Consider the following 25,679-nt stretch of genomic DNA (forward strand, 5'->3'; position numbering starts at 1 on the left):
GAGTCAACTCGCTATTAACGTCACACATATGCATCTAAAGGTGCAAACAGACGTCCACGTTTGTCTATCCGATGCTGTCGATGAATATTATCCGTAAATTGTAGAATTGAGGATTTAATAGTCAGCCTAATTATCCTCAACATAGCGATCAACTGGCTAGCTGCTTGATATCCGGTTCGGCTTTTCAAAGTAAGAGCTCTGATTTCAAAATAAAAGTATAGATCTTTATATCCAGAGGGTGCAGCTGAATGTCATCATAACATTTTGTAACAGCGTTGTTTGCAGTATGCAAGTATTGCTAAGCCTAGAACATAACATTTTTTACATGAACATTAAAGGACCAGTTTGTAAGATTTAGTGGCATCTAGCAGAACAGACTTGGGAGAAATGGAATATAATATTCATAGGTATGTTAAACTAATGTATAATCAACTGAAAATAAGAATTGTTGTGTTTTCATTACCTTACAATGAGCCCTTTATAGCTACATAGGGCACAGAACAGACAGACTTTGGTTACATGCAGAGAGCAAAAGAAGCAGAATGTATTGGTCAAAATGCAATCTTGGAATCTAACAGCTATCGCTGGACAGCAATTTAGTTCGTTAGTAGCTTTTTTAATTTATCTGCTTTGATATGCATATATTTGTTTATAGAAATTAGCTCAAATGTTGTCTGGATCTTCTCGGTTGGTCATCTCAAGTCAAACTGTAAACAATGGCCCGGTGAACAGGAGTGGAAGTCTTGGTTCCCAAAATATTCTCTGTTGTTCCCAGAGGTTAAATCGTTGTTGGACAGCTGATGGGTGTCAAGATTGTAGAGAAGGCCTTTTGCATTGCTGGTGAGTTTCTTGGCCACCGTAGGTTCTCATACTCACTTGGAGATGGGTAGAGGGGTATTCAGTCTGCAATCTGCAACAACCCCATTGCCCCCCCCCCCCCCACCCTCCCTCCTAATCCTACACATTGGTTCTTCAAGAATGAAAGCTTATATCACCTTGAAATTCCCATGAAATTATTTGTAAAATAAATGTGGACAGGAAAGGGTTACTACTAAGTGGCCATGGGTAAAATATTGTCCATGCTGTTGTGAATGATGTTGGTTGGTCATGTGTGCATTACACTAAACACACAGAGCCTATTATTAGGTGCTCCCAAAGACCTAATAATTAACCAGATACGGATGTGTTTTTCAAGTTTTGTAGGTTCTCACTCCAGCTCTATTCTCAACACTTGATTCAACTGACTCAGAAGAGCAAAGGGTAGCCACTTATATAATATACTTTAATATCCTAATATCTTCATGCTTATTCATTTTCCTTTGTTGCTGAGAAACGGATACGGTACTGCATAGCAGTACATTTCATTGGCAGGCACTCAGGGATTCAAGGCTGACTTCCACTATGCCATATTGAAAAATGCAAAACTGTAAGATTAGCACTGCAGTGTTGTTATAGCACAGGGATCAATGTTTTATAGTACAGTAATAGGTGATGACTGTTGTCCTTCATTCTCCCACAGGAGGGAACTAGAGGGACTTTAATGGACCATGCTGGTGCTGGTCCTTCTGAGTCAGAGCTCCATATATACAGCTCCCACTGGGCCTCCAGGGGGAAACAGTTGAACCACAGTGTGAGGTGTAGGATTTCTCTGTCTGTGAATGAAAAAATCACAGTCAGTGTCCCCATATCTCAGGATCATGTAGCAACTATGATACCTGTTTTCAATAAGTGCTGTTATTTCTGTACATTATGAAGTCGTAGAACTGTAGGAGTCCAGGAAGAGCTTTCATCCTCTATTGGCTATCTTCTGAGGAATTATAAAAAGAAAAATAACCTTTGGTCTCTTAAGTAAATATTTGAAGAAGACAAATGAATTCCAACGATGTGGAACATTTGCTGCAATACAAAACTTTTTTCATGAGCGATCTGTTTGTTTGAGTAAATGTCATGAGCACGAAACAGTATTTAACCACTATAAGTCATGCATTAGAACAACTACTGCATGTATTTGTATCGTTTACTTAACATAACTGTAGTCAGGCTTCTCACATACCCACTTGCTTTTATTTTATTTTTTAATTGTATTGGTTTATTATTAATGTTTTGAAAAGAAAACATTGTGAAGATACATTTTTGTTACTGATTAAGAAGATTAAGTACTTTTGAGGTACTTATATGTGACTCGAATATTTCAGTTTTGCACAGCTTTTTATTCTAATATTTCAGATCGTAATAAACTCAACATTACAATATTACATAACTGAACCAGCAGCTTTAAAATAAAATAGTACAGGACAGGACAGTGGAAGACAAACTAAGTCTCAAATGGTAGAAAGACATACAAGATATTACAAATGGTACAAAATCATAAAATGCAGGCATTAAAGGCAAGATGTGAGCAAGTGATATTTGGTTATAAATGTAACGGTCTGATAGCCTGGAGGATGACACTGTCCCTGAAGTTGTTGGCTCTGTAGAAGTAATACTAATGTTTTCCACACAGTAAAAGACTGAACAGTTTGTGGTTGGGATGTGTGGTCCTGGATAAATGTTGTGGGCCTCCTTCAAGCCTCCCATGTCCTGGAGGGTTGGTAGTTTATTGCCTGTGAAAAGCTATGCTGTTTGCATCACCTGCTGTACAGCTTTACAGTCCAGAATAGCGCAACTCGGATGCAGCTGTTAAGGATACTCTCAATGTAGTGCATGTAGAAAATGAGGATCTGAGTTTCCATGTTAACATTTCTCTGTAATGCTGATCCAGAGGGACTAGAAACTGCTGACTCTCTCCACTTAAGGCGTATCGATGAGAATGAGGGTAATTCCTTCTCACATTTTCTACTTCCTGAAGACCATAATAAAGAGTCTCACCTCTGCTTTAAATGTAGACTTGTCACTTAATCAGATCATACCTTTATATACATGCACAAAACCAGGTTACTGGGAAATTTCCCTTTGAAAAAAATTATAGTAAAATAACAAGAAATCAGATTTGCCTCATAGCTCTACCATATTTTTTACCCATCAGTCATATATGTTACATAACCTAAGGAGCCTGCTATTCCTTACTTTGCCTATATATCTGAATTTTACAAATATGCAACTGCTCAGTGGATGGTGTTTGAAAATCAGGCTACTGCTTGTAATGCCGCCACCCCATATAAAGGGCAGAAGATGGTATTTGATATTTTAAAGGGATGTTACAAAAAGCATGTCAGCAGGCTGGAATATGTGCACAAAAGGTGATTATTAATAAGAAAAATATTAATGAAACAGAGGCAAAAATTAACAGCAGGAAATTCAACCAACAATCAAACAAATAAAATCTGCAGCCTGACAGCAAGCTACTGTACCACAGACTCTTTCCAGCTCCATCTCAATTGACCAGTGACTGACCTTTTACCTTCTCAGCCTCACGTCAACTGGAACCTACCATTTACTAAGGCTACCACAGGACAGGCTGGGCTGATACAAAGTTTTCAAAACATACAAAACAACACTGATGTATGATTTCTGTGTTACTGCTGACAATCACAATTTCTTAGAATAACACACACACAGCCTTGATTGCATCAAAATACATGTCATTTCCTACAAAAAAGCTTTATTCTTTCTACCTCAATTTGACCATGCTGCTTTGTGTAGCCAATGACTCACACCTGTTGTCAGCATCACTTATAAAGCAGACAATCTGCCCCCATCACAAAACTCTCAAAACAGAAACATCACAGCAAGACTGAAGCCCTTATACAAAATATAACATTGTGAAAGACAAACCACCCAGCCACCCAACCAAAACCTGTATTACACTATTTCTGCAACATGACTGATGAATTAACAAAAAATTGGACTGGAATTAGAGGCTTAACACAAAAACACTAGTAATGTTGGGCGCCAGGGCCCACTAAAAAGGGAGAGGAGCAGCCTTTTAGTTTATTATATTTTATTAAATGTATTTAAATCAAGGGCCATTTAAAAATACATTAATGTCAAAAAAGACAAAAGATGCTTTGTACCAAAATTAGCTCCTAGCTTACTTGTCCCTGGCCAGGTGAACAGAAACAATAAAACACATAGCAAAACACATCAGCTCCACTGGACCAACAACCTATTCACACACACACACACACACACACACACACACACACACACACACACATACATACACATTTCGTAGGAATAAATATTAAAATATTACATACATATATCCAAAGTTATATAAACAGGTCAGATTAGTGCTGACGAGGCTGGTTACTTAAAATCAATTTTTTTTTATTTCATGAGAGAAAGTATGGAAATCTGTGCAGGTTTTAAGATTGACAGGGAGCTTCTTCCATTCTTTAATGGCTTTAAAAGAAAAAGCAGATTGTGCAAAAGGCAGAACCTCGTTTAGGGACGCTACATTCTCCCCTTGAAGCAGACCTTGAAGGTCTGTTCATTTGCTCAGAGTGGGGCTGAACAAAGCTCTTCAACAGTGGAGGAGCAGCATTATGGATTATCTTATGCACTAAACAGACAGATGAATACAAAGTTGAGTTGACAAAGCTTATATTACAATGACAATACTGTTGTGGGCTACCTTATGAAGTGACCTAATTGGTTTTAAGACAGTCTTGTTTGTCTGAGATCAACATACACTAAAAAACCACCAGAGCCCAATGCCAGGATTCATCGGGCTCAAATTGTGAAAGAGTGGTTCAGGGAGCATGAGACGTCATTTTCACACATGGATTGTCCACCACAGAGTCCAGACCTTCACCCCATTGAGAATCTTTGGGAGGTGCTGGAGAAGGCTTTGCACAGTGGTCCGACTCTCTCATCATCAATACAAGATCTTGGTGAAAAATGAATGCAACACTGGACAGAAATAAATCTTGTGACATTGCAGAAGCTTATCAAAACAATGCCAAAGTTAATGCATCCTGTAATCAAAGCTTAAGGCGGTCCAATGAAATATTTGTGTGTGACCTCTTTATTTGGTGGCAACTTTTTTTTGGCCAGGGAGCCCTTTTTAAAAAAGGGCTTCAACTGTTAACACATTTCTAATATGTCAAAAGTTAGTTATGTTATATTTCCAACACATCTTTTTTGTGATTTTTTAAAAATTATTCACATGTTTATAATTTTACAGGAGGGGAATAACATCATTATAGTCATATGTAGGCATAAAGCAAAGAGGAGGACTCAATCACACACCCCACAGTGTAATCATGCTGTAGACAGTTCCAGCTGTGCGATATCTTGATAAGAGGAGAGCCATTCTCTCACTAACAGTGCATGTGGTGGTTTCCAGCGACAGGCTACCATTCTTTTAGCAGCTGTGAGACCAGCTAACAAGAAGCTCTTATCATTTATAGTTAGCTCCAAAGAGGAAGTGTCATTAAGTAACAGCAGATGCTTTGAGTGAGGGACGTCTCTCCCCATGATATCAGACATGACACTTGAAACATTTTCCCAAAATCTGTTAACCTCTGGACATTGCCAAACCATATGATAAAACGTACCAATGGTATTGTCTGAGCGAAAGTCACAATATGGATTAGCTCTGAGTTTCATCTGTTGCAGTCTCCTAGGTGTGAGACATGACCTATGAATACATTTAAAGTTAATCATTTTCTGGATGTGGATATGCCTTTTGAATGTAAGAGTGGATTCTACAGTAACACTTATTTGAACTCATCAATATTTTTTATCTTTTCTCCATCTACATAAATATTTCGAAATACCCTTTGTTTGTTTGTGTCACTGCTATATTGTTAATATTCAGAGTGAGACATGAGTAACTGAGCCACTTTCCAAATTTTTACATTGTTAATGACAGTTTGGCAGCAACTTATACAATGTCTTTCCTGTGTGCATGTAAGCCTTTGTCGTCTGCATACATTAAGGTCTCCACACCATCACACACAGACGGAACTTAACAACAATGGTCCTAATATGGAACCTTGCAGCACTCCCATAATGCAGACTCTCAGAGGTGATGTTTTATCTTTTATCCAGTCACACTGACAGTGGTCAAGTAGGTAAGACAATCAAATTTAGCACATTTAAAAGTAGACAACTTTGAGAGGAGTACTGACTGTATCAAAAGCTTTACACGGGTCACACTGCCGAAAGCCAGGAGAGTGACTGTCATTAACAAACTGAGGTGGAGTGGTACCACATAGTTCTGTGTAATTTTGGAATACTGGCACGGGCTTAGCACACAGTCTGGGGTGTCCCCTGTGCTGTAAATGAGAGTGGATGAAGTGCTAATGCCTGCCTTCATCATCAGTGGTCTGCCTGTCAGCAAGTCCAGGATTCAGTTGCACACAATGGTACTCAAGACCAGGGAACTGTGGTAAATGCAATGCTGTAATCAATTATAGTCGTATAAATATGCTCTTGTCATAGTAAGAGATGGGAGTGTGTGGGTTATCTTGACATACTCAGTTAATATATATTTGCCCCATGCAAACAGCAGAGTCTAAATTGCCTAGGGAAATGTGTTTGTGTGGGTTTCGACCAGCAGATTGAGGCATCACATGATGACAGATGTAAGTGGAACAGGGTGGTAGTCCGCCAGGCAGGATATCCTTCATAGGCGCAACGTGAATGCATGTTGTATAACATTTAAACTGGCTAACTGGGGAAAGCAAAGATTGTGAGGACATGTGCCAGCTGATCGACACACGCTTTCAGAATGTGACCAGAGATCCTCTTGGGTATTTACTATGGGTTGGTGCACCTCAAGGCTCTCCTCACATGATAGTTGTTTGTGGCCTTGCTCTCAGACATACTGGCTGAGTTTTGCTATAATTTTCAAAACATGTGTAGAACATGTTCAGTTTTTTTTTTAAAGAGGAATGCAGATAGGCTTCCCTTTGTGGTTCCGTGATTATCCTCAGACTGCCAGAGCTGTTCCTCAGTAATGTAGGACTGACAAAACCAGGACACATGATGCTGATATGTAGGACTGACAAAATCAGGACACGTGATGCTGATGATGCTGATTTTAGACACATGACGCATCAATATTGAATTGACGTTTTCAGTTAGTAAATATAGATAAAATAGTGTTGTTTAATATTGGTTAACACTGTGTGTCTGTGCCTGCTAACTTTAAAAACCCAGTTAACACCTCCATTTAAACTCAGCTGATTGGTTTCATATCTGTTAACCTATTACTATTTATGACCATGACCTTTAATATGTTACAATACATAAACAGCATTTTGCAGTTGACACACCTCAAGCTCTGCAGCTCTGTATGATTTCACTTTTATTTGTATCATATGCCACTTCAGCAAATGATTTTTCCCTTATCTATAAGGTTTTATTCCCTCTTACTCTGCTGAGAATAAGAAACTCTAATGCCCTGGACCAATATCCCACACATAAAAATATGTCTCCTCTGGAGCCACATTAATACTTGGATGTGCATACTAATATGTGTTGTCAACTGATCCCTTTGCACTGTGGAAAGTCAAGTCTGGCTGTCCTTAAGGCATATGTCCGTATCTGCTCTGTTACTATGTAAGTTATTTATGTCTCTGCGCTAGTGCCACGAATACTAATTCCCATATTTTTAGTGGGTCAAGTGTTTCTGATTTATTATTTCCACTCTCCTGGTTTCCAAACAGCAGGCTTGCTCACTGCGAAAGTCAGAGCATCTGAGGACACAAAATGGCTGGGCCAGGATACATGTCTGACATGGGTGTTGTGGAGCCAAATAAATCCCTGTTAGCAGAACAGCTTGATCCAGCGCTGGTGCCAGACTTGGAGACCGCCCAAGCCACAGGACAAGGATCAGCTCTCTATGAGCATGAACCTAACACCCACACACTTTACTACCAGTTACTGCACATGAATCAACAGCTAATAGGCTTATGACACATGTCTAAGGTGCTGGAGGGTTCAGGATATGCTAATTCTGAGGTTGAGCCAGAATACAAAAGTGGACATAAACAGGTCTGTAGTTGACAGTGAACTTTGCATGCTTGGGTTTTACAGTGTGACCCTAATTGTTGAGTGGTCTGTACTCTTTAGCCACACAGCGGGCACAAAATGTACAACTGTCTAATGTGGAAAAGACCGGAATATTTAGGGAATGTTTGTTGTGAAAATTCTTGTCGTTTTGGAGGCAAGGCAGCGCTGGCAGGGGATTTGGACAACAGTGTACAACATACTGTAGCTTTAGCACAGTGCTGACTGTTAGATCAATGCAGGGGATAAATGGAGGGCCTGTGAGACTGCAAAATACCTGACACACACTTGATAAACTGAACAGAAGCAACTATGTAACTTGTGCATACAATTTGTGGTTTTTATACATTTTGAGAAGGGTAGGTGTAACAAGCTTTGGCTTCAGTCTACACCTTCTGCCATAATCTGTTTTTGCCATTATTCTGTCTGTTTAAGTACTTTAGTGCATTACTGTTTTCAGGTTTAAATTATTTATTCTGATCGAATAAGATCGATTAAATTTAACACAGCAAAAAGACAGATTAGAGACAGGAATGATTCTTTTTATTTTAAAAGGTGTATAATATGTTTGTAAAAGCTATCATATTTGTCCAGAAAAAGGAGCTGTAAAAGGAATATGCAATTCACATGCAAAGCCAAGATCTGTTTTGTCTTACAATCTCCACTCTTCCAACTCTCCACTCTTGTTTTCAGCCTGCAGCAAGAAGAGGATATATAGACCGGATGGGGCCCTCCTCTCCCTTTCCCTCTCCCCTTCGTATCTGTCGCCTTTACTATGTTTACATTACTGACACACCCCTGACCTTCACCCAGGCCCCCTCCACTGGCCCTAACAGCACACACACACACACACACACACACACACACACTCACACACACACACACACAACATCATCACCACCACCATTTCCACCACATACCAGAGCTTCCAGTGAACACAATCATGACTGAATAAATGTCACTTCAATAAATATGACTGCAAAAAAAGAGAGATATTATCGAGGCAGGAGTGCAAAAATATCATCAATATTTGCCTGGTGTGGTGGTGTAACGGAGTTGTTTAATCGTCTATTTTTAGCATACTCGGTCGTCTCTCATGCATTGCAAATGTATGGCAACATCGCCATGCAGCGGCATTGCTTCCCCAGCCTACCACTGTACTGCAGAGTAGACACACCCCTCCAATACACACGCCTCAATGCACACATTTGCAAAGTGTCAAAGAAATCATGAAGGCAAATGCATGAAACCACACATTATGGACCAGACGCAATTCATATTATGATTTCAACTGTGTGATATCGAAAGCAGCAGTGTTGCGGTTTGTTTGAATTACACATACAGAGCCCACAGCCTGTGCCTATAAAAACACAAAGAGAGAGAGGGAGAGAGAAAACGCACGGCCTCAATAGGAAGACTTCGACCGACTGAGACGCCATATCGCGCCATATCTTAATGCTGGCACGGTGATCCCCACATCGGGTCTCCGTTGATTCAGATATCAGTGGCTAAAAAACGATGTTGCTTTAAACCTCACGCGGTCAAAGTTGTTTACCTCTTCGTTACCTCTGACGTCACGACACACCCCTGTTTGAGGGGGGCGGCTCTCGGCGTTATGAGCACCGCGACCGACCAAACAGAGCTGGGCTGGACCGAAATGTCACCAACCGCAACACGGGAGACACGCCGAGCCCACCGGTGATTGGATATTGAAGGGGCTGGGGGGGAAATCCCTCTTTCCCGTAGAGGTCCTGAAGAGGGGGGCGGTGCATAACAAAAAAAAAAAAAAAAAAAAGTAATGGCCATCTATTTGGGTCCTGAAGAAGGAGGGATATTTCTCGTCGGACTACCGTAGGTGTGATCTAGTTGTCTCAGTGTTAGCGAGTGTGTTTCACCGTCATTAATACTCCCGTTGTGTTGTAGCCGTTTTTCCGTCAATTGTCCGTCGCCTGCGGTCGCAGAACGGTTAACAAGCTGGCCGGACTAGGTGCCGCGTTTTAGGGTTAAAGCAGCCAGCTAGCCCCGCTAACATTAGCTACTACCAGCGCTGCTGCTGCTGTGAGTGAGCCAACGTCTGGAAAGGGCGTAAGTTACGAGTTTGACGTTTTTCTCCCCCAAGTCTCCTCACATTTCTGAGATAGGTACAACGCGGTCCTCTCTCCTCAAAAGCTACCCCACCGAGTCAACATGGAGGGGACACACTTTCCAAGAGCATGAAAGAGGACGACGAACGGCGACCAAAGAGGATTAAAAGCAACTCGCTCTTGATGGGGGAAAAGTTGAGCTAAGGTATGAAACTCGCATGCACAGGAGGAATGCAAAAGTCGAGGCTTCAGTTATTGTAAGCACACAAGAAACAGGTTTAGCACATTTTTAAGTCTGTCCATTTTACCTATATGTTTGCTTAACTATTTGCCATAACCACTATATGATGATTATCAGTGTGTGTTGTATGTTGCTGTTGAAAATAGTTGAGCGTTACATAAACAGAGCAATCGCAGGTCAGGTACTAGGGTAAAGGCCCACTCTGTGACATGCCATTTTGCTTTTGTATTGAACAGGATTAACAACTTGGGATTAACTGAAGAGAGGTTTCAAGTCTTACCTATTTTACAAGGGCATGCTAACACCTCAGGTGAGACATTTTTCTTTTGCTTTCAAGTCATACCTGGTAATATACATGTGTGCATTGATACTCTGTTGTGCTTGAAAAGATACATTGCGAAATTGTTCATTCACCTCTAGATATGCCTAAACTCATATTGCTTTGAATTTTAAAATGTGTGCACTAACAATTTTCAAGGTTTGTTTACAGTCTTGTTATGTCACAGGTTGTTTTACATTAATCTTTCATCATAAATAAGAAACAATATCCCAAGACTACTAAGGTAGTACATAATGTATGAAGTATTATCAATATTACTGATATTAACACTGTAATAGCAGTATGGTTTAGTTATCCATTTATATTTTCTCAATTGTAAATGGCAGTAATAAGAAACTTTGGTAGAATGTCACCTGTCAAGATGTGACCTAAATCAGTGACACTCCTTTAAAGTGAAGGACTGAGGCCTGACTTGAGTGGCTGTTTAATTAAATTTGCAGAGCTGAAAAGGAAGTGGTCAAACAGTCCATTCAGGTGGTCACTATCTAAATGAGGACAGTTTATTATACAGACAAAAAAAAAATCCTCTATAGAAATTAATATTCACTACCATCTGTTTCGTCACCTTCAATAACAGCTGTAATATATTTTTTATATATTACTTTTATATTATGTAGACAAACAAATAATACAAATACTGAAAAGATGAACCTGCTCTTATCTCGACTAAGACATTTAAGTGAATGCTCACTGCAGTATTTAGCTTTTTTAAATACTGTTAAAGTTTCCTTGTATGTGGACATGTACTATAATCTGGGCATGGAAAGATTTATCCATCCTTATCTGAAGCATGCACAGAGAATCTTTTTCTTCCTCAGTTCTCCTTTTTTTTTAACACCCCTAGGACTCTCGTAAATAGTCACAGAGGATGAAGCCACTGGATGATGATAATACATCATCAGGAATTAAGAGCGTCTTGTCTGTTTTGCGTCTTCTATATAAACAGCCTCCAGTCCCCGTCTCTCATCTCATCATTAAAAGAAAACCTGAAACAACAAGGTGTACATATTCCTTCCTACCTGTGCAGTGATTTGGTAGACTGTATTTTTCACACCTAGCCATTTCTGTTTATGAAACAGTCGGGCACCTGAAATATAGCATGTAGGGTGTTGTTTTTCTATCAGCTGCTTCTTTACTCGAGTTAGGAAAAAATGGGGCTTTCCTTCCCTACATCTTAGCTGACTTAAGATCAACGATCACATATGTTCTGAATTTAAATGGAAATTTACAAGAGAACCTGTATATTTGGGACCGAAAGTAGAGACTTTGCAGACGCAGGGAACTGTCTTTTGACTCAGTATCCAATTAATTTATTAGTAGAACAAACCATAGACGTGCAATGGGAAGCTACGAAATAGGTTTGATTCTTTATTGACTGTAACTGTATCAGGTTGTTTATGGAGCTGTGTGCTGTGGTGATGGTACAGTCCATTAGGTCTGCTATACAGTGAAATACCCCGCCCCCTCCCCCCTTTCGTGACTACAGTAATTGGTTGCTTCCTCTCACATGTAACCCTATAGAAAGAAAGAGGCTGCTGTACTTAACTGTAAAGACCCACTTGTATGTACCACCGTACATGCGTGCTGTTTTCCACATATGTTCAGTTGACTTTGAAACTAATGAAGTGTTAAGTTCCCCCTAATGTCTTTGGGTCCTCAATTACCTCCTGTGGTTGATGGTTTCGAGGCCAAACACATCACACAGGTGATATTTGTGGAGTGCAAGTCACGCAGAAACACTTCTTCTTGGAAAGCAAAATATTTGTCACCATTTGACATATATATATTTATTTTTTATTTATTTATTTATTTATTTATTTATTTTTAACAGTTTTACAATTCAGCTAGACTTAAATTAGAATACAAATGCCATTTATTTCTTATATTTTGCATTTTTTAGAGAGGTATTTCCTGAAACAGAGAGCATTTTATGGAGGTTATATAACTTGTGTGCGTTTGCACCCGTTTCACCCACATATCGGTCGTCTGTCCGGTTCTGTCCAGTTGGTCCTGTGTGTGCATGACTGTGCGTGCTTGAGAATGTGCATTCTCTGTCAAATTCAGCATAGACATAAACAGGACTTTCGGTGTGTGTTTGAGTGGGCCTCTCCCTGCCTCGTCTCTTTCCCCTCTCCAGAGTCCAGCAAGGGGCCCAGCATAAGGGGGCAGGCTGCCGTCACTGGCTCTCTCTCCCCTTGCAGGCCAGCAGTGGGGCCGGGGCAGGGGGGGAGTGGTGCAGAGACCATAGGTTTGGACACGGGACATGGGACCCCCCACCCCCTCCACCCCAGTTTAGCCCATCCTGTGTGGGGCACAGGTCACCTTGTCATGTGCTATTACTGTTGCTGTAACATGCTCCCTGTGATCATAGGAAAAGAGCATGAGATAGAACCATGGAGGCTGCGGGAGGGAGAACGAGAGAGGGAAGCGAAGGGACAGGACTGGACTAGTCTGCTCAGCCAGTTGTTTAGCTGCATTACAGACTCAGTTTGTCTACTTTGTTGTTGTTAGGTCCACATTGTCTCTTTTTGTCCATTGTTCTCTCTCCTCTATCTGCTCTCCCCATGTATTGTCCTTTTTTTTTTTCTAAAGAAATTTTCAACATCAGGCAGATTGGAATTAAACTTCTTCTGTCACAAATTCCAGATCATGTTTTCTTTTAATGGTTCTTGTTTTCTTCACCCCCACCTTCCTGCCACTTTAACATTTCCCTTCTTCACCCTGTTTTCTGCAATTGTTGTGCTTCTACGTGTGAATCAGGCGCCCGTGTATTTACATTGTAGCCCAGTTCTCTCTGCAGCCCGGGTCATTCCAGATCTGATTTGTTTTATGTCTCTTCTGTACTCGTAGTGACCCAGCCCGAGGTATGCAGTAAAACACATCGCCTTATGTTTTCTCCCTTCTCCCTCCAACTCTCTCTCTCTCTCTCTCTCTCTCTCTCTCTCTCTCCCTCTCTCCCTCTCTCCCTCTCCCCCTCTCTCTCTCTCTCTCACACACACTCACACACTCACCCTCACTCTCTCACTCTCACTCCTCTTTTATATCTTTTTTTTTCCTTTAAGAGAAACTTTTGGCAGCATGTAACAATTTCAGAACCATTTGCAGGATTGCGTCATGTGATGTAGAAGGAGGATGCTCATTGGACTCTCAGAGAGGGCCTCCTTCTTTCACTCAGGCGTTCCACAGCAATCCCTCTTTCTTCCAGTGCTGTTATAGGTCTGGATGTGATTCTGACTCTGACTCTTGTGTGTTGGGATGTGGTCTGTAAGTTCATTGCTGACATTCTTGGGACGTGATGCCAGAGGTTTTTTATTTCCCCCTTTCCCCTCTCTCTTCTGCATGTCTGTGTGCAGTTAAAATGATGCCTCCTTGAAATGCTGTCTGGATCCTCCTCTTCACCCACTTTGTTATAACTTGCCCCATCCTCGATAGCTTTTCATTTTAATGCCCAGGCCCTAATGGCACCATTTAATTAGGTCTCTTAGATGGTGGGCGTCGGGGAACTTGATATTGACTTTGATGAAAGTTAATCTTTTTCACAGCTGAAGTCTCATTTAGGTGTTTTCTGGTAAGTAAAAGGGCACCTGACAAGGAAAACCAATGGCCACTTTCCTGTTTGGTAATCATATCCTCAGACAATGGTGCAGCTGGAAATGAAATGCCGAGTAGAACAGAAGGAAATAAGCTACCTTATGAGTGGTATTGGAGTCCTGCCATGGTCCACCTTGGCACTTATCCCTTTATGAATATCTCACAGCAGCTCACTCTGTCGATACCGATTTTTGAAAGACTATTATATGGTAACACTTATCATGCAACATGCGCATGAAGTGTTACTATTTCTCATATTAGCGCTTAACACGTCTCTGCTCTCTGTTTCTCATTCACTGACATCTAATATCAGCTGATTAGAAAGTGCAAGTTAGGTATCTTTTTGGGAAACCAGGATGCAGGTGGTGCAAACAGCATTAGACAATTTATCTTAAAAAAATAAGCTAAATATTATGCACATTTACAGGTCTATTAATATTCTGGGGCTCTTATGGAATATTTTTGCATGATTTACAGTTAAAAAAACAAAAAAAAAACAACTGACCCTTTACGCAGCCCCTCAGTTCTCTGTCTCAAACTGACTATTTTCACTCGTGTCTTGTTAAAGCCGTCCTCTCAACGGGCCTGCTCTGTTCTGATTTGTTATCTTCTGGAAGCTTCGTCATGGCTGAGTTCTGGATGCTTAGGAGACTACATGAAACAAACTATAGCAGTAGGACTATTTTTTCTTGTTCTATATTCAAAACTTCGTCTACTTCTCAAATGGATAAAACCTAGCAACCAAGGTTATGGCATGGATGAAAGTTTATGGGCATGCACTACAGGCTGACATCAGCTCGTCGGCATTTCTACATATCCTAACTCTAGCTTTGGAACATTGTTTAGCATAGATATCTCATCAAAACATAATATAAATAACATCAAATCCCAAAAAGCATAATATGGCCTCTTTAAGAACTAATAAACTATCAACTGTTAATATTAAGGCGTCTGCAGACAGTGTGATGTCTTCCAATCCAACCTGGGACCAGTTCGAATGTCAGTCCCTAGATTATGAGACACATACGCGTCATTTCAGCCATGATGTGAATAAATCAAAGGAGGAAAAGATGAGTCACTGCTCCACTGCATGCTAAGTAGCATTTGTTCTCCATCGGCTAGTTTGTTGGGTTAAAAGAAGGGGGAAACTCCCTGGCCTCTCCTTCAGCTACACCAGCAAACTTGGGGTGATGTCTTTATTTTGCAGCTTTCACCACCCAGTTAAAATGAGAAGCTAGACTCAGTTTGTGGTGTAACACATAATTACAGCAGGCCTCATCTCTTGCTCATTGGCCACTGCCGCTGTGTCTCTCACATTGCCAAATTTCAGTCTTTCAGGCTTTTCACCTTCATCATTAGTCTAATAATAATATGATTATCATCATCATGAGTTGTAGGAAATCGTTACAGGTATTTCCACCATTTTTTCCCACATTCTATCCATTGAACAAGAAAGTAATTGTGAGATAAATCAATAATAAAAATAGATTAGTTGCAGCCCTAGTTATTACATCGCTTGAGTTCAAAAGCGTAAGTGGTATTACTCATTGGGTGGGCAAGGGGGTGTGGTGATTGTCACATGTGACAAGCCGTTTGCTTCTAACTCAACCACATCCAGTGCCTTGAACCAACAAGGTCCCAGTCCAAAATAGATTTGCATTGCATTGCAAGAGATCAAGATTAAGATTAAATCAACATAAATGTATCAGTCTTACTCATTCATAGAATTTGGTTGGCCAGTTGATAGATTTTTTTCAGTCACATGGATCAGTGTACACCCACATAACACCAAAATCGCCTCCTCAAAATTTCTTTTGAAGTAGGAACAACAGAAATATATCACACTATAAATGTGACTCCAACATGAAAACCCAATTGCTTTTTCCCCAGATACTTCTGAAGATGAGGAGCTGTCAGATATGACACATTTATTTATATTTAGCCAGTAATTGAAGTGACTTATGATGATGTATTTTTAGCCAGCTTTTAAAATAACAAAAACGGGCTGTTTGTTTTGATGGTTCCTCTCTGGGCCGCGTCTCCTCGTAGCAGTTCTTGCTCATATCTGCAACATCCATGAGGCTACAGCGGGGCTTTTTGTGCCATAGAAAGTCACTGTGACAAAGAGGTGACCCCTCCCTCACTCGCCGGATCTATGTATACATCTATGTTATTACTCCATCTCTCCTGCATCCCCTCCACTCCACTCCTCCCTGGTCTGCTTCTCTCGTGCATCGCTCTCTCCTCCCACACTACTCTCACTGCTCTCTCCTGTGGGCTGGCGCTTCCTCTCCCTGACTGCAAACAGCCATTTAGAGAGCAGTAGATGAGAGCTCAACTGAACTGTCTGTGTAGTGAGGCGTAATTGACACATAAGCAGAGTAAAAACACAGCCATGTGATTGATCAATAAGTTGATAGACAGAAAATGAATCCATTATTATTTTTATAACTGAGTAATTGTTTAAGCAGCTTTAAATACAAAAATACTAAACAGTTGGTTATTAAATGTGGTGATTTCATGCTTTTCTTTGTAAAACATAATAGTAAACTGTTTTTGGGCTACAGGCATTTTTGACAATTTCAGACATTTTACAGACAAAACATTAATTGAGAAAATAATTTGTAGATTTATGAATAATGAAAATAACTGTTAGTGGCAGCCCTACTACCGTCATATGAAGATAACAGAAGCCAGAGGACATTGCTCTTCTGTAAAACAGTTACTTTAAATTTGAGGAATTGTTCATTTCTCATTAGCATAGGAGAATGTTAAACATATATATTTGTACTTAAGTATGAATTGGTTTAACTGAGCACAAAGCTATGAAGTCACTCGTGTACGCTGTTAATAGTGTTTTAAGAGAGAGAAAAAGCTTGCATTCAATAAACAGCCCAAGCAACTTAAGGAATTCAAAGCATTTTACATAAACCAATGTTGCCGCCTTAAAAATCTGGCAGAAGTTGGTCATGTTTAAGATATTTGACTCCTTCAGCTGGTGTAAGCTTACTCCTACTCATACTTGTCATGTGGTTGAAATGAGCTACCGTAATTATGCTCTGAAGCTTTCCACTTCACATGGATGGCAGTGTCACTCTTTGACTGTGATAGTCCATGTTTTATCCTCTGTGTACTTTTTGTTTTTGGAAAAAGAGTCTGTCAATGTCTTATCTCCAAAGCTGTCGTGTGATTTCTGGTTATTTTTGTCTTGTAGTACAAAACCCCTTTGAAACAATTAGCACAAGAAGATAAATAGTTTTTCTCGCTTACTCCCCCTTGACCATCTGTCTTTTTCTTCTGTATAGAGTAGTCTGGAAGTCGGCGACATTGTGTTAACATCAAGGACATTACTAGAAGTTCCCATTCTGAGTACTAATATTGTCACAAGCCAAAAACAGTAGGCCTACTTGTGTCTGTGTGAATTAAAGCCGTAAATGTCACTGCAGTCTTGGAGGCCTGTGTTTGACCAGTCACTGACAATCAGTACTATAAACTACACATTAATAGTTCTTGGACCATGTCCTATCTCAGAAGTAGAGGCTTCTTGGCATGATGGACCCTGCAGTCAAATTATTTCAGGAACTTTGTTATTCGTGGAGAAAAAAAAAAAAAAAAAAATATATGAGAAATATAATAATAGGAAAAAAGCAACAAAACAAAGGTCAATTTATTAAAGATCATTATATTAAAGTAGGTATTAAATTAGATGTTTACAATGTGATTTTAAAAGATGATACATTTTAGTCCTGATCTACATTAACGAACAGCCTGTAGTGACACAACTGAAGAGCTACAAAACATAAACACTTACAGGCCTGTGTAGTTTTAGTGTCCACCAGCATTGTGCTACTTTGTTGCCTTGTTACCAGAGTTACAGTGGGTTTATTATTATTATTCCGATCAATTTTCCAACATCCTCACAACATTTTTTTTTTATTGATTTGTTTGGGCATTTTTATTACATAGCAATGACAGGAAAAGAGGGAAGCGAGAGTTGAGAAACAACTCACTGTGGATGTTGCACTTATGAAAGCTGCATTAGGGATCCAACAGTTGTTTTCTCCAAAAGTTGTTGGACTCCAAGTTATTAAGCTTATATAGTCACTGGCGGTTCATAACATCCCTCCTACTGCAATGCGCCAATCAAAACACACAACAGTAATTCCCTAATTGCTAAATTTATCTGTGTACAAGCTACAAGCACATTGGTTTTAGATGCTTCTCATCGAATTTTATAATTATACAGTACATAGCGGCTTCTATTAGCCAGCCATCAGGTGAAACATTTAAACATGGTTGCCTATTATGGAGCAGGACTCAATCCTGCAAGCAATCAGACATCACAGCATTACTGTTTATCCTTAGGGTTTATGTAACACACAAGGAAGTGGCTCTGTGACTAATATTTACTGCATTATTATGGAGATGACAGATTTGATTGATGCTGCCAAAAGTCATACACACAATATGTACATCATTCAAGAGTGAGACATTCAACAGAAGCTCAAAGTTCAGAGCTGTTCCCCTGTGTTGCGTGCTCCAGACTGGAATGAGTACAGATCTGGTCTAATAACCTGATGCATTATTTAGAGCTCTCTCAATACTACTGTGCATTTAGTGTAATGGCCTGTCAAGGCTGAATGGGATCACTGAGGACTGACTTCACTGATCAGTTGATGATGTAGTAAGGTAAATGAGTGTTTTCCCTGTTGGTTCATTGTGAGCGATGAGTGAAAATGCCTGCTGGGATTAAGTTAGCCTACATGCACCAAAACATATATTATGCTTTATGTAGCTAATGTGTTACATCTGCTGAAATACTGAATATGTTTTAACCAGTTACACACATGCTGAACTTTTTGGATTATAAAGGTTATTCATATATTGACTATTGTGTCACTTTTCAAAATATCAGCGGACATCCAGAAGGCCTCATTTTAATACTATATATGAGAATGACTGGAAACTAATGTACTAGGCCAGGCATAATTTAGTGGGTGGGTGGGTGGGTTTAAGGACACGTTGCATTACTGACCATGATTTCCATGTCAAGGCTGGCTTGTACAAGTATTCAGACTACAAAAATCTGACATTTTTGATAATGGACATCTCAGAAGTTGGGAACCAGTACTTTGACCACTTTAAAAACAGGAAAATTCAAGTCTTTGTTATCCTTGTTTATGTCTCAGTTGTGCAACATCCAAACTGAGCTGCAACGATAAGTCGATTAATTTATTGGCAGAGAAAAATTAATGTGCAAGTATTTTGATAATCAATTCATCATTTTTTTTGTCATTTTTCAAGCTGAAATGCCAAATGTTGTTCGGCTGTCTGTCCTTGCCAATGTATGACTAGTTTGAATATCCTAACATTTTGGGCAAAACAAGTAAATTGAAGACATCACCATGGAGTCTGAAAAATTGTAAATGCATTTTCTTTTCTTTCTAACATTTCATAACAATTAAAAGGGAAAATAATCAGAAGCTCTACTGTAAGCCTTACATAGAATATGTATTTTTCTATGATGCTATTAATGTTGCTGCTTCTGAGGTTGATCCAGGAAGCTTTGTGTAAACCCCAAATGTAAAAAAAAAAATAGTATTTTAAATGGGATTACTCAGTTTGCAGTGGAAATCTCCTGTTGAATTGTGTCTCTTATAATGCTGGTGCTTAGAAAGAGAAACAACAACAAACAGCCTGAGAGTCTTGGCCGGCAGTGTAACAACTGACATTAGCAGCACAGGCTACAATGAGTGTGAATGCTTGAAATCTAAAACCGGTGCTCATTCATATTACATCACCTGAACGGCAAGTGTTACTATACAGTAAATTGCCTGGAAGCTTTATCTTGATATGGCCATTGATAAACCCTACCGTGACATCGATAATAAAAAGTGATAATTGACTTTTATTCCACACTGTAATTGTTCAGAAAGTCACCTGCTGTTAAATGTGCAGTCCACGTAGCCTGGTATGTCATTCTTAACGACCTTTGACTCGCCGTGTGTACTTTACCTCTGCTCTTGAAAAGACGGAGGGATGTGTGAAAGAGTGGAACAGAGAAAAGAAACAACTTGTGCACTGAGGCAATCGGTGGGGAAAACAAGAGAGTTTGGGACACACCCTTGCCTATTCTGTCACTAGAGGCTAGTTGGTCATCATAACAAAAACCAAACAGTGCTCACAGAAACTATTGGAGAGTTGACACTTCATACTTTTATCAAGAGCAATTAAAATGTTGTATTTGTTGGGCTTAGTAATGTACATTTAATCTGCTACATGTGTTTTATTTTTTTTCCCTCCCTTCTGTGTAATGTGAAAAAAAGACTTGTCTACTCTGAGTTTCGTTTCCATCAACCGGCCAGAGCTCACGGCTTTAGGAGCTCAGTGATGTGGCCGAGCAGTCTGAAGTGTTTTCCCATCGACCTACAAGTTTCTCTGTGGTCTGTTGTTTATCAGAGTTCTGTTCAACCCATTTGCTGAATTCCCTCCACAAATATTTGCTGTTAGTAGCTGCTACTTCCAGTTGTGTGTAGGCTTACTGTTTCACTGTACCGTAACCTCGTCGTATCAGATGTTCCTGGTCGGAGCATGTGGTGCCGTGATCCAAGACGTCAACATGCTGTAAATGCTTGAGCTACTGCTGTCCGTGATGCCTGCAGCAGTAAGGCAATGACTGGATGCTCTGTTTGCTTTCTTCTTTTGACCTTTGGTTTAAATAGAACTAAACGTCCTGTTAATAGAATTGGCCAAGAACACAATTCAGTTTAAAGGCATACTGTTCATACTCACTGTTTAAAAAAAAAAAACAACAGAAATAAGAATATAGTTTTTGCATTTACGGGAGGACTTTAAGGTGTTTTTTCTGTTTTTTGTTTTTTTGTGTTAATTAGAAATGAATGATGGAGTGATCTGTCAGAACCTTTTAAATTATTCAGCAGGGCTCTTACCTCTCCGGGATGTTGATTTGTGAGTTTGTTGAGGTTTCTATCGGTTTAGTTACACACCCCCCCCTCCCTCCACTCTTCTCTGCATCTCCTTCCATCATTTGCTTCACTTTCGCTCTGCAGTGAAAGCAAAGAAAACAGTAAGAAAGGAGCTTTGTGAAAAGGACAGTGATTGTTTGTTTATGAGGATGCTAGCCTTGTGGTGACATGCCTTTTTTCTCCCTCTCACGAGGCTGTTAAGTGAAATAGATACTCAGAGCACTATGTAATCAAATGTAACCCAGATCTAGCATTTTGGAGTGGAAAAAGGGTTTTTCCACTTGATTCATATTGCTCCAATTCCTTGCTCTAGGGCAAGTTCACCTCCAAAGGGTAGACTGTGGACTTAAGTGTCTCCTGCAGGAAGGGACACGGTTTGGTTGGCATGGAGAGAGGTGACAGGAAACGTGTCTGACTTGGTGTTGGGGTTAAAAAAAACAACTAAATAAGATAAAAACAGATGGTAGTTGAAACATGATCACTTCATTTAAAAAAAAAAAAAGGCATGATGATTTTTGTCTCATATCTAGTGCAACACAGAACAGACCAAAATGAAAAAAAGATTAGAATTTAAGAAAATACACTTAATTGTTCTTCAGTTGTTACAAGTTGGCAGCCTAATTCGTTTTTTTTCTCTTTTTTTCTTTTTTGTGCTCATTGCTGGCAATGTTATTGAGTAAGTCAAGGGTTTGGATAACAAGGAGCTGGTTTCATCTGTCTTTTTTTCCCTCTCTCTCTGTCTCTCCTGTTTTTCTTTCTCCATTTCCTCTCTCATCTGTTTAGTGATGGAGCCCACGGTTGTGAGTACGTCCACTCTGGCCCCTGATGAGTTTGATAGGAACATACCTCGGATCTGCGGCGTGTGTGGTGACAAAGCCACCGGCTTCCACTTTAACGCCATGACCTGTGAGGGCTGCAAGGGTTTTTTCAGGTACGCAAACACATGCACCAGTGTGTGAAGTTAAAAGCAGTCAGACGTAAATTGGCACATTTAGTGCACACAGAAATGTACACACACATACTATGCCTTGTGTGGCCAGCACACTAGGTCATACCACCGTGATAGAAAAAAAAAAGATGCACATTGACCAAGTTATGGACACATATACACATTAGCATGCATACACAGGTCTGCATACTTGTATATGTACCCACCCACACACTCACATATTAAATGTAATTGCCACCCACAGTTACATAAGAGAACATACAAAACTATGGTTAGTATTGATGTTCATACATAATGCCCGGCAGCAGGTAGGGAGCTCAAAACTACAGTTAATGCGTCGGCAACTGTCTGCTCATCGATGCACACGAGCTTCCAATTTCTCTAAAGACAAAACTAGAGCACGTCATTATTTGGTGAGTTTGTGTGTATTTCATGTATCCGTCCATTTGTGCCTATTCCTCTCGGCAGGGTATTTAAAGGGGGAGGATGAAATAGACGGATGTTTAGTAATCTCCTTCCTCGTCCCTGAGCTGGCCCTTGTTTGAACTCTCACTAAGCATGTGTGTCTGTGTGTTTTTCCTCACAACTGTGTATAAACGTTCATACATACATGTCCATCACTGACTAAATCATTACACTTTGCGTCACCTTTTGGCAAGGTTTATCTTCTACCCCTGGATTCTTTGGCACGCATCCATAGTTTTGCAGTTTCAGCCAACCCCAGACTTGAAGGACAAAAATATTTATCCAGTTCTAACAGGATTATTATTTGTGCAAAACACCGTCAAAAGTGTCGCACTGCTGCATGTAAATTCACATCCTTTGCACAAAGCTCTATTGTCAACATAGTAACAAACGTTCTGACACACATATTGAGGCATAGCTATATTCTTAAAAACTGAGAAAATTCTTGGAATGTGTTTTTGTGTCACAGCAAGTCTTATGTTATATAAACTGCAATATCTGTGTATTTTAACAGACTGAAACATGTGTATCATTCCTTTAGGCGCAGTATGAAGCGCAAGGCGTCCTTCACATGTCCCTTTAATGGCAGTTGCACCATCACCAAGGACAACAGGCGCCACTGCCAGGCATGCCGGCTCAAACGCTGTGTGGACATTGGAATGATGAAAGAGTGTAAGTATGACAGGTGACCCATATGTCATCAGGGCATCACTCTAACTGTACACCATGTGGTTTACTGTATCAATTTAAGTAGTGGCTGTTACATCCCAGTATGTCCCTTTTTTAGATTAAGTTTTCTAAGAATAATTTATTCTATTAATTAGTATGAGATGCTTGAATTGGACATACTAGCAGTTTGTATAGCTGCTCAACATTGAAGAATATAGATCGACACAGTTACCTGGGCTAACCCAAGGTCATCATCCCACTAAGTCAATTAAGACATTCATAAAATATGTATATATGATACACAGAAATGTAATAGAAAACTCAATCTTGTTTCTTTTTCTTGGATGGATACGAAAATTTACACAACTGCTGTTTGCAGTTTTGGGGGCCTACTGTCCTTTTTGTAAATATTATGTAATATTTGGACTGAGGTCACGTATCCCTGGGTCTTTGCCCCCATTAGAGTGTTTACGTGTTCTATTTGAACTAGTGGAACCTCCCCACATTGTATACAGTAAGTATACTCCATCTGAAGTTTAAACACCTGCTGTTATGTACAATCTAGCGAGCACTCTGCTTTCCACACAGTTTTGTTTATTTTCATTGTCTGTAAATAGCATGTACATCTTTCTTGTTTTCTCCTGATATCCGGATATTGTCCCCAGGCCTCTTTTAAGCAAAGGCCACCCGTTGCCAGCTGAATGTGCCCCCCCCCCCCTCCTCATAAGTGTTTCTGGGAATACCACAAGAGTAGTGGCAGCAATATTGCAATTTATTGTACATGAACAGGAGCCAGTAGCATGCACTTCTTTTGCCGCTGCTGTTGCAAAAACAGCAGCATGTTGAGACCTAGCTCTCTCCATCTCTCTCTCTCTCTCTCTGTCTCTGTCTCTGTCTCTCGCTCTCGCTCTCGCTCTCTCTCTCTCTCTCTCTCTCTCTCTCTTTCTCTCTCTCTCTCTCTTACTCGCTCTCTTGCTCTCTGTCTGTGAGCTAATTCAGTGGCTACAACAACAAGGAGCGAACAGAACAAAGACAATGCGTTCAGTTGTTCAGTGCAGCAGGGGTCTCCATATGGACCGGTCCCCTCCCATTCTCTTCCTCCAGAGAATAACAACCCCACCACCACCACCCTGCACCACATTGACATAGCTGTCATCGCAATGTAAAACATAAGTACATACAGAAAAGCTTTAGAAACTTTACCCCACGTGTTTTCTTTTGTTATATTAATATCATTATCTATACATAAACTGTTCTCTGTATGTCTATTTTTTCTGTCCGTAATACTTAATCTTTCTTTACCACTTTGTCTCTTTACACTTGCCCCCCCCCCCCCCCCCGCCACACCCTCTCCAGTCATTTTGACAGATGAGGAAGTGCAGAGGAAGAAGGACCTGATTCAGCGGAGAAAGGATGAGGAGGCACAGCGCGAAGCGGAGAGGGAGGCACGGCGACCCCGGCTATCTGATGAGCAGAGTCAGGTCATCGCCACATTGGTGGAGGCGCACCACAAAACATATGATGACTCCTACTCTGACTTCTGCCGCTTTAGGGTTGGTGTCTGAATGCTGTGATGCCTGATATTAAATTAACATTGTTCAAGTGAATTTATTTCAAATATATTTCACATAGCATGTTATGGATAAAAACAGAAAGAGAGTTGATATTGTTATTATACTTTAAAGATAGGTGTGAACAGTTTCAGCTCTGTTGGACCAGAATCCACAAGAACACCACCTTAGGTTTACTGTTTGTTTCTTCTATAGTTCAATGAAATAACAATATTGACATTAAACGACTGGGATCCTTATATTACTCTGTAATGAATTATCTAACATTCTCAGTATTTACTCAGACATCTCATTTATGGTGAAGTACATTTTCATCCTGTCCACACAAATCCATCCATTCAACCTCTTTTTTTAATTCATATTATTAATATAGTTTGTGCATTTTATGCTTTTATTATACAACAGACCATAAAGAGATGATGGCAGGATGGAAACCAGGGACATTGTGGTTCATGAACAATGTCTTAAACCCCAAGGCCACTAGGGCTACTCTAACCCTAACCCTAACCCTAACCCTAACCTTGTTCTTTTTTTAGAGGCCATTCAAAATGGCAATCTGTTTAAAATCTGAATCTGAATAATGAACTCTAATTAGTCTGCCATATTTTCATATAAATGTAGAGACTAGAAAGAGGTATTTTGTTGTATAAATCTAAAATATTTTCTGGGCTCTTCCCATATGCCCTTTTCTCCTGTTTAGCCTCCTGTGCGTGAAGGCCCAGTGACACGTAGCGCCAGCAGAGCTGCCTCTCTCCACTCTCTGTCTGATGCCTCCTCTGACTCCTTCAGTCACTCTCCAGGTAAGAAACACACTATGAAGT

General features: G+C 40.1%; 1 protein-coding gene across 2 annotated transcripts in view; it reads left to right on the forward strand.

Annotated features, from left to right (window-relative positions):
- Positions 1-7,846: 7,846 nt before the first annotated feature.
- The window catches only part of LOC128355028 (vitamin D3 receptor B), a 29,105-nt gene continuing 11,272 nt past the window's right edge, over positions 7,847-25,679 (forward strand). The window contains exons 1-7 of one of the 2 annotated variants that reach the window (XM_053315173.1): positions 7,847-7,947; positions 8,656-10,251; positions 10,524-10,597; positions 21,988-22,135; positions 23,160-23,290; positions 24,644-24,840; positions 25,559-25,658. In XM_053315173.1, coding sequence (XP_053171148.1) covers positions 21,990-22,135; positions 23,160-23,290; positions 24,644-24,840; positions 25,559-25,658 — 574 coding nt within the window. In that variant the 5' untranslated portion in view covers positions 7,847-7,947; positions 8,656-10,251; positions 10,524-10,597; positions 21,988-21,989. The other variant, XM_053315174.1, reaches the window with a different exon arrangement.

The sequence above is a fragment of the Scomber japonicus genome, chromosome 3 (assembly GCF_027409825.1).
Source record: "Scomber japonicus isolate fScoJap1 chromosome 3, fScoJap1.pri, whole genome shotgun sequence".
In the NCBI taxonomy this organism is placed as follows: Eukaryota; Metazoa; Chordata; class Actinopteri; order Scombriformes; family Scombridae; genus Scomber; species Scomber japonicus.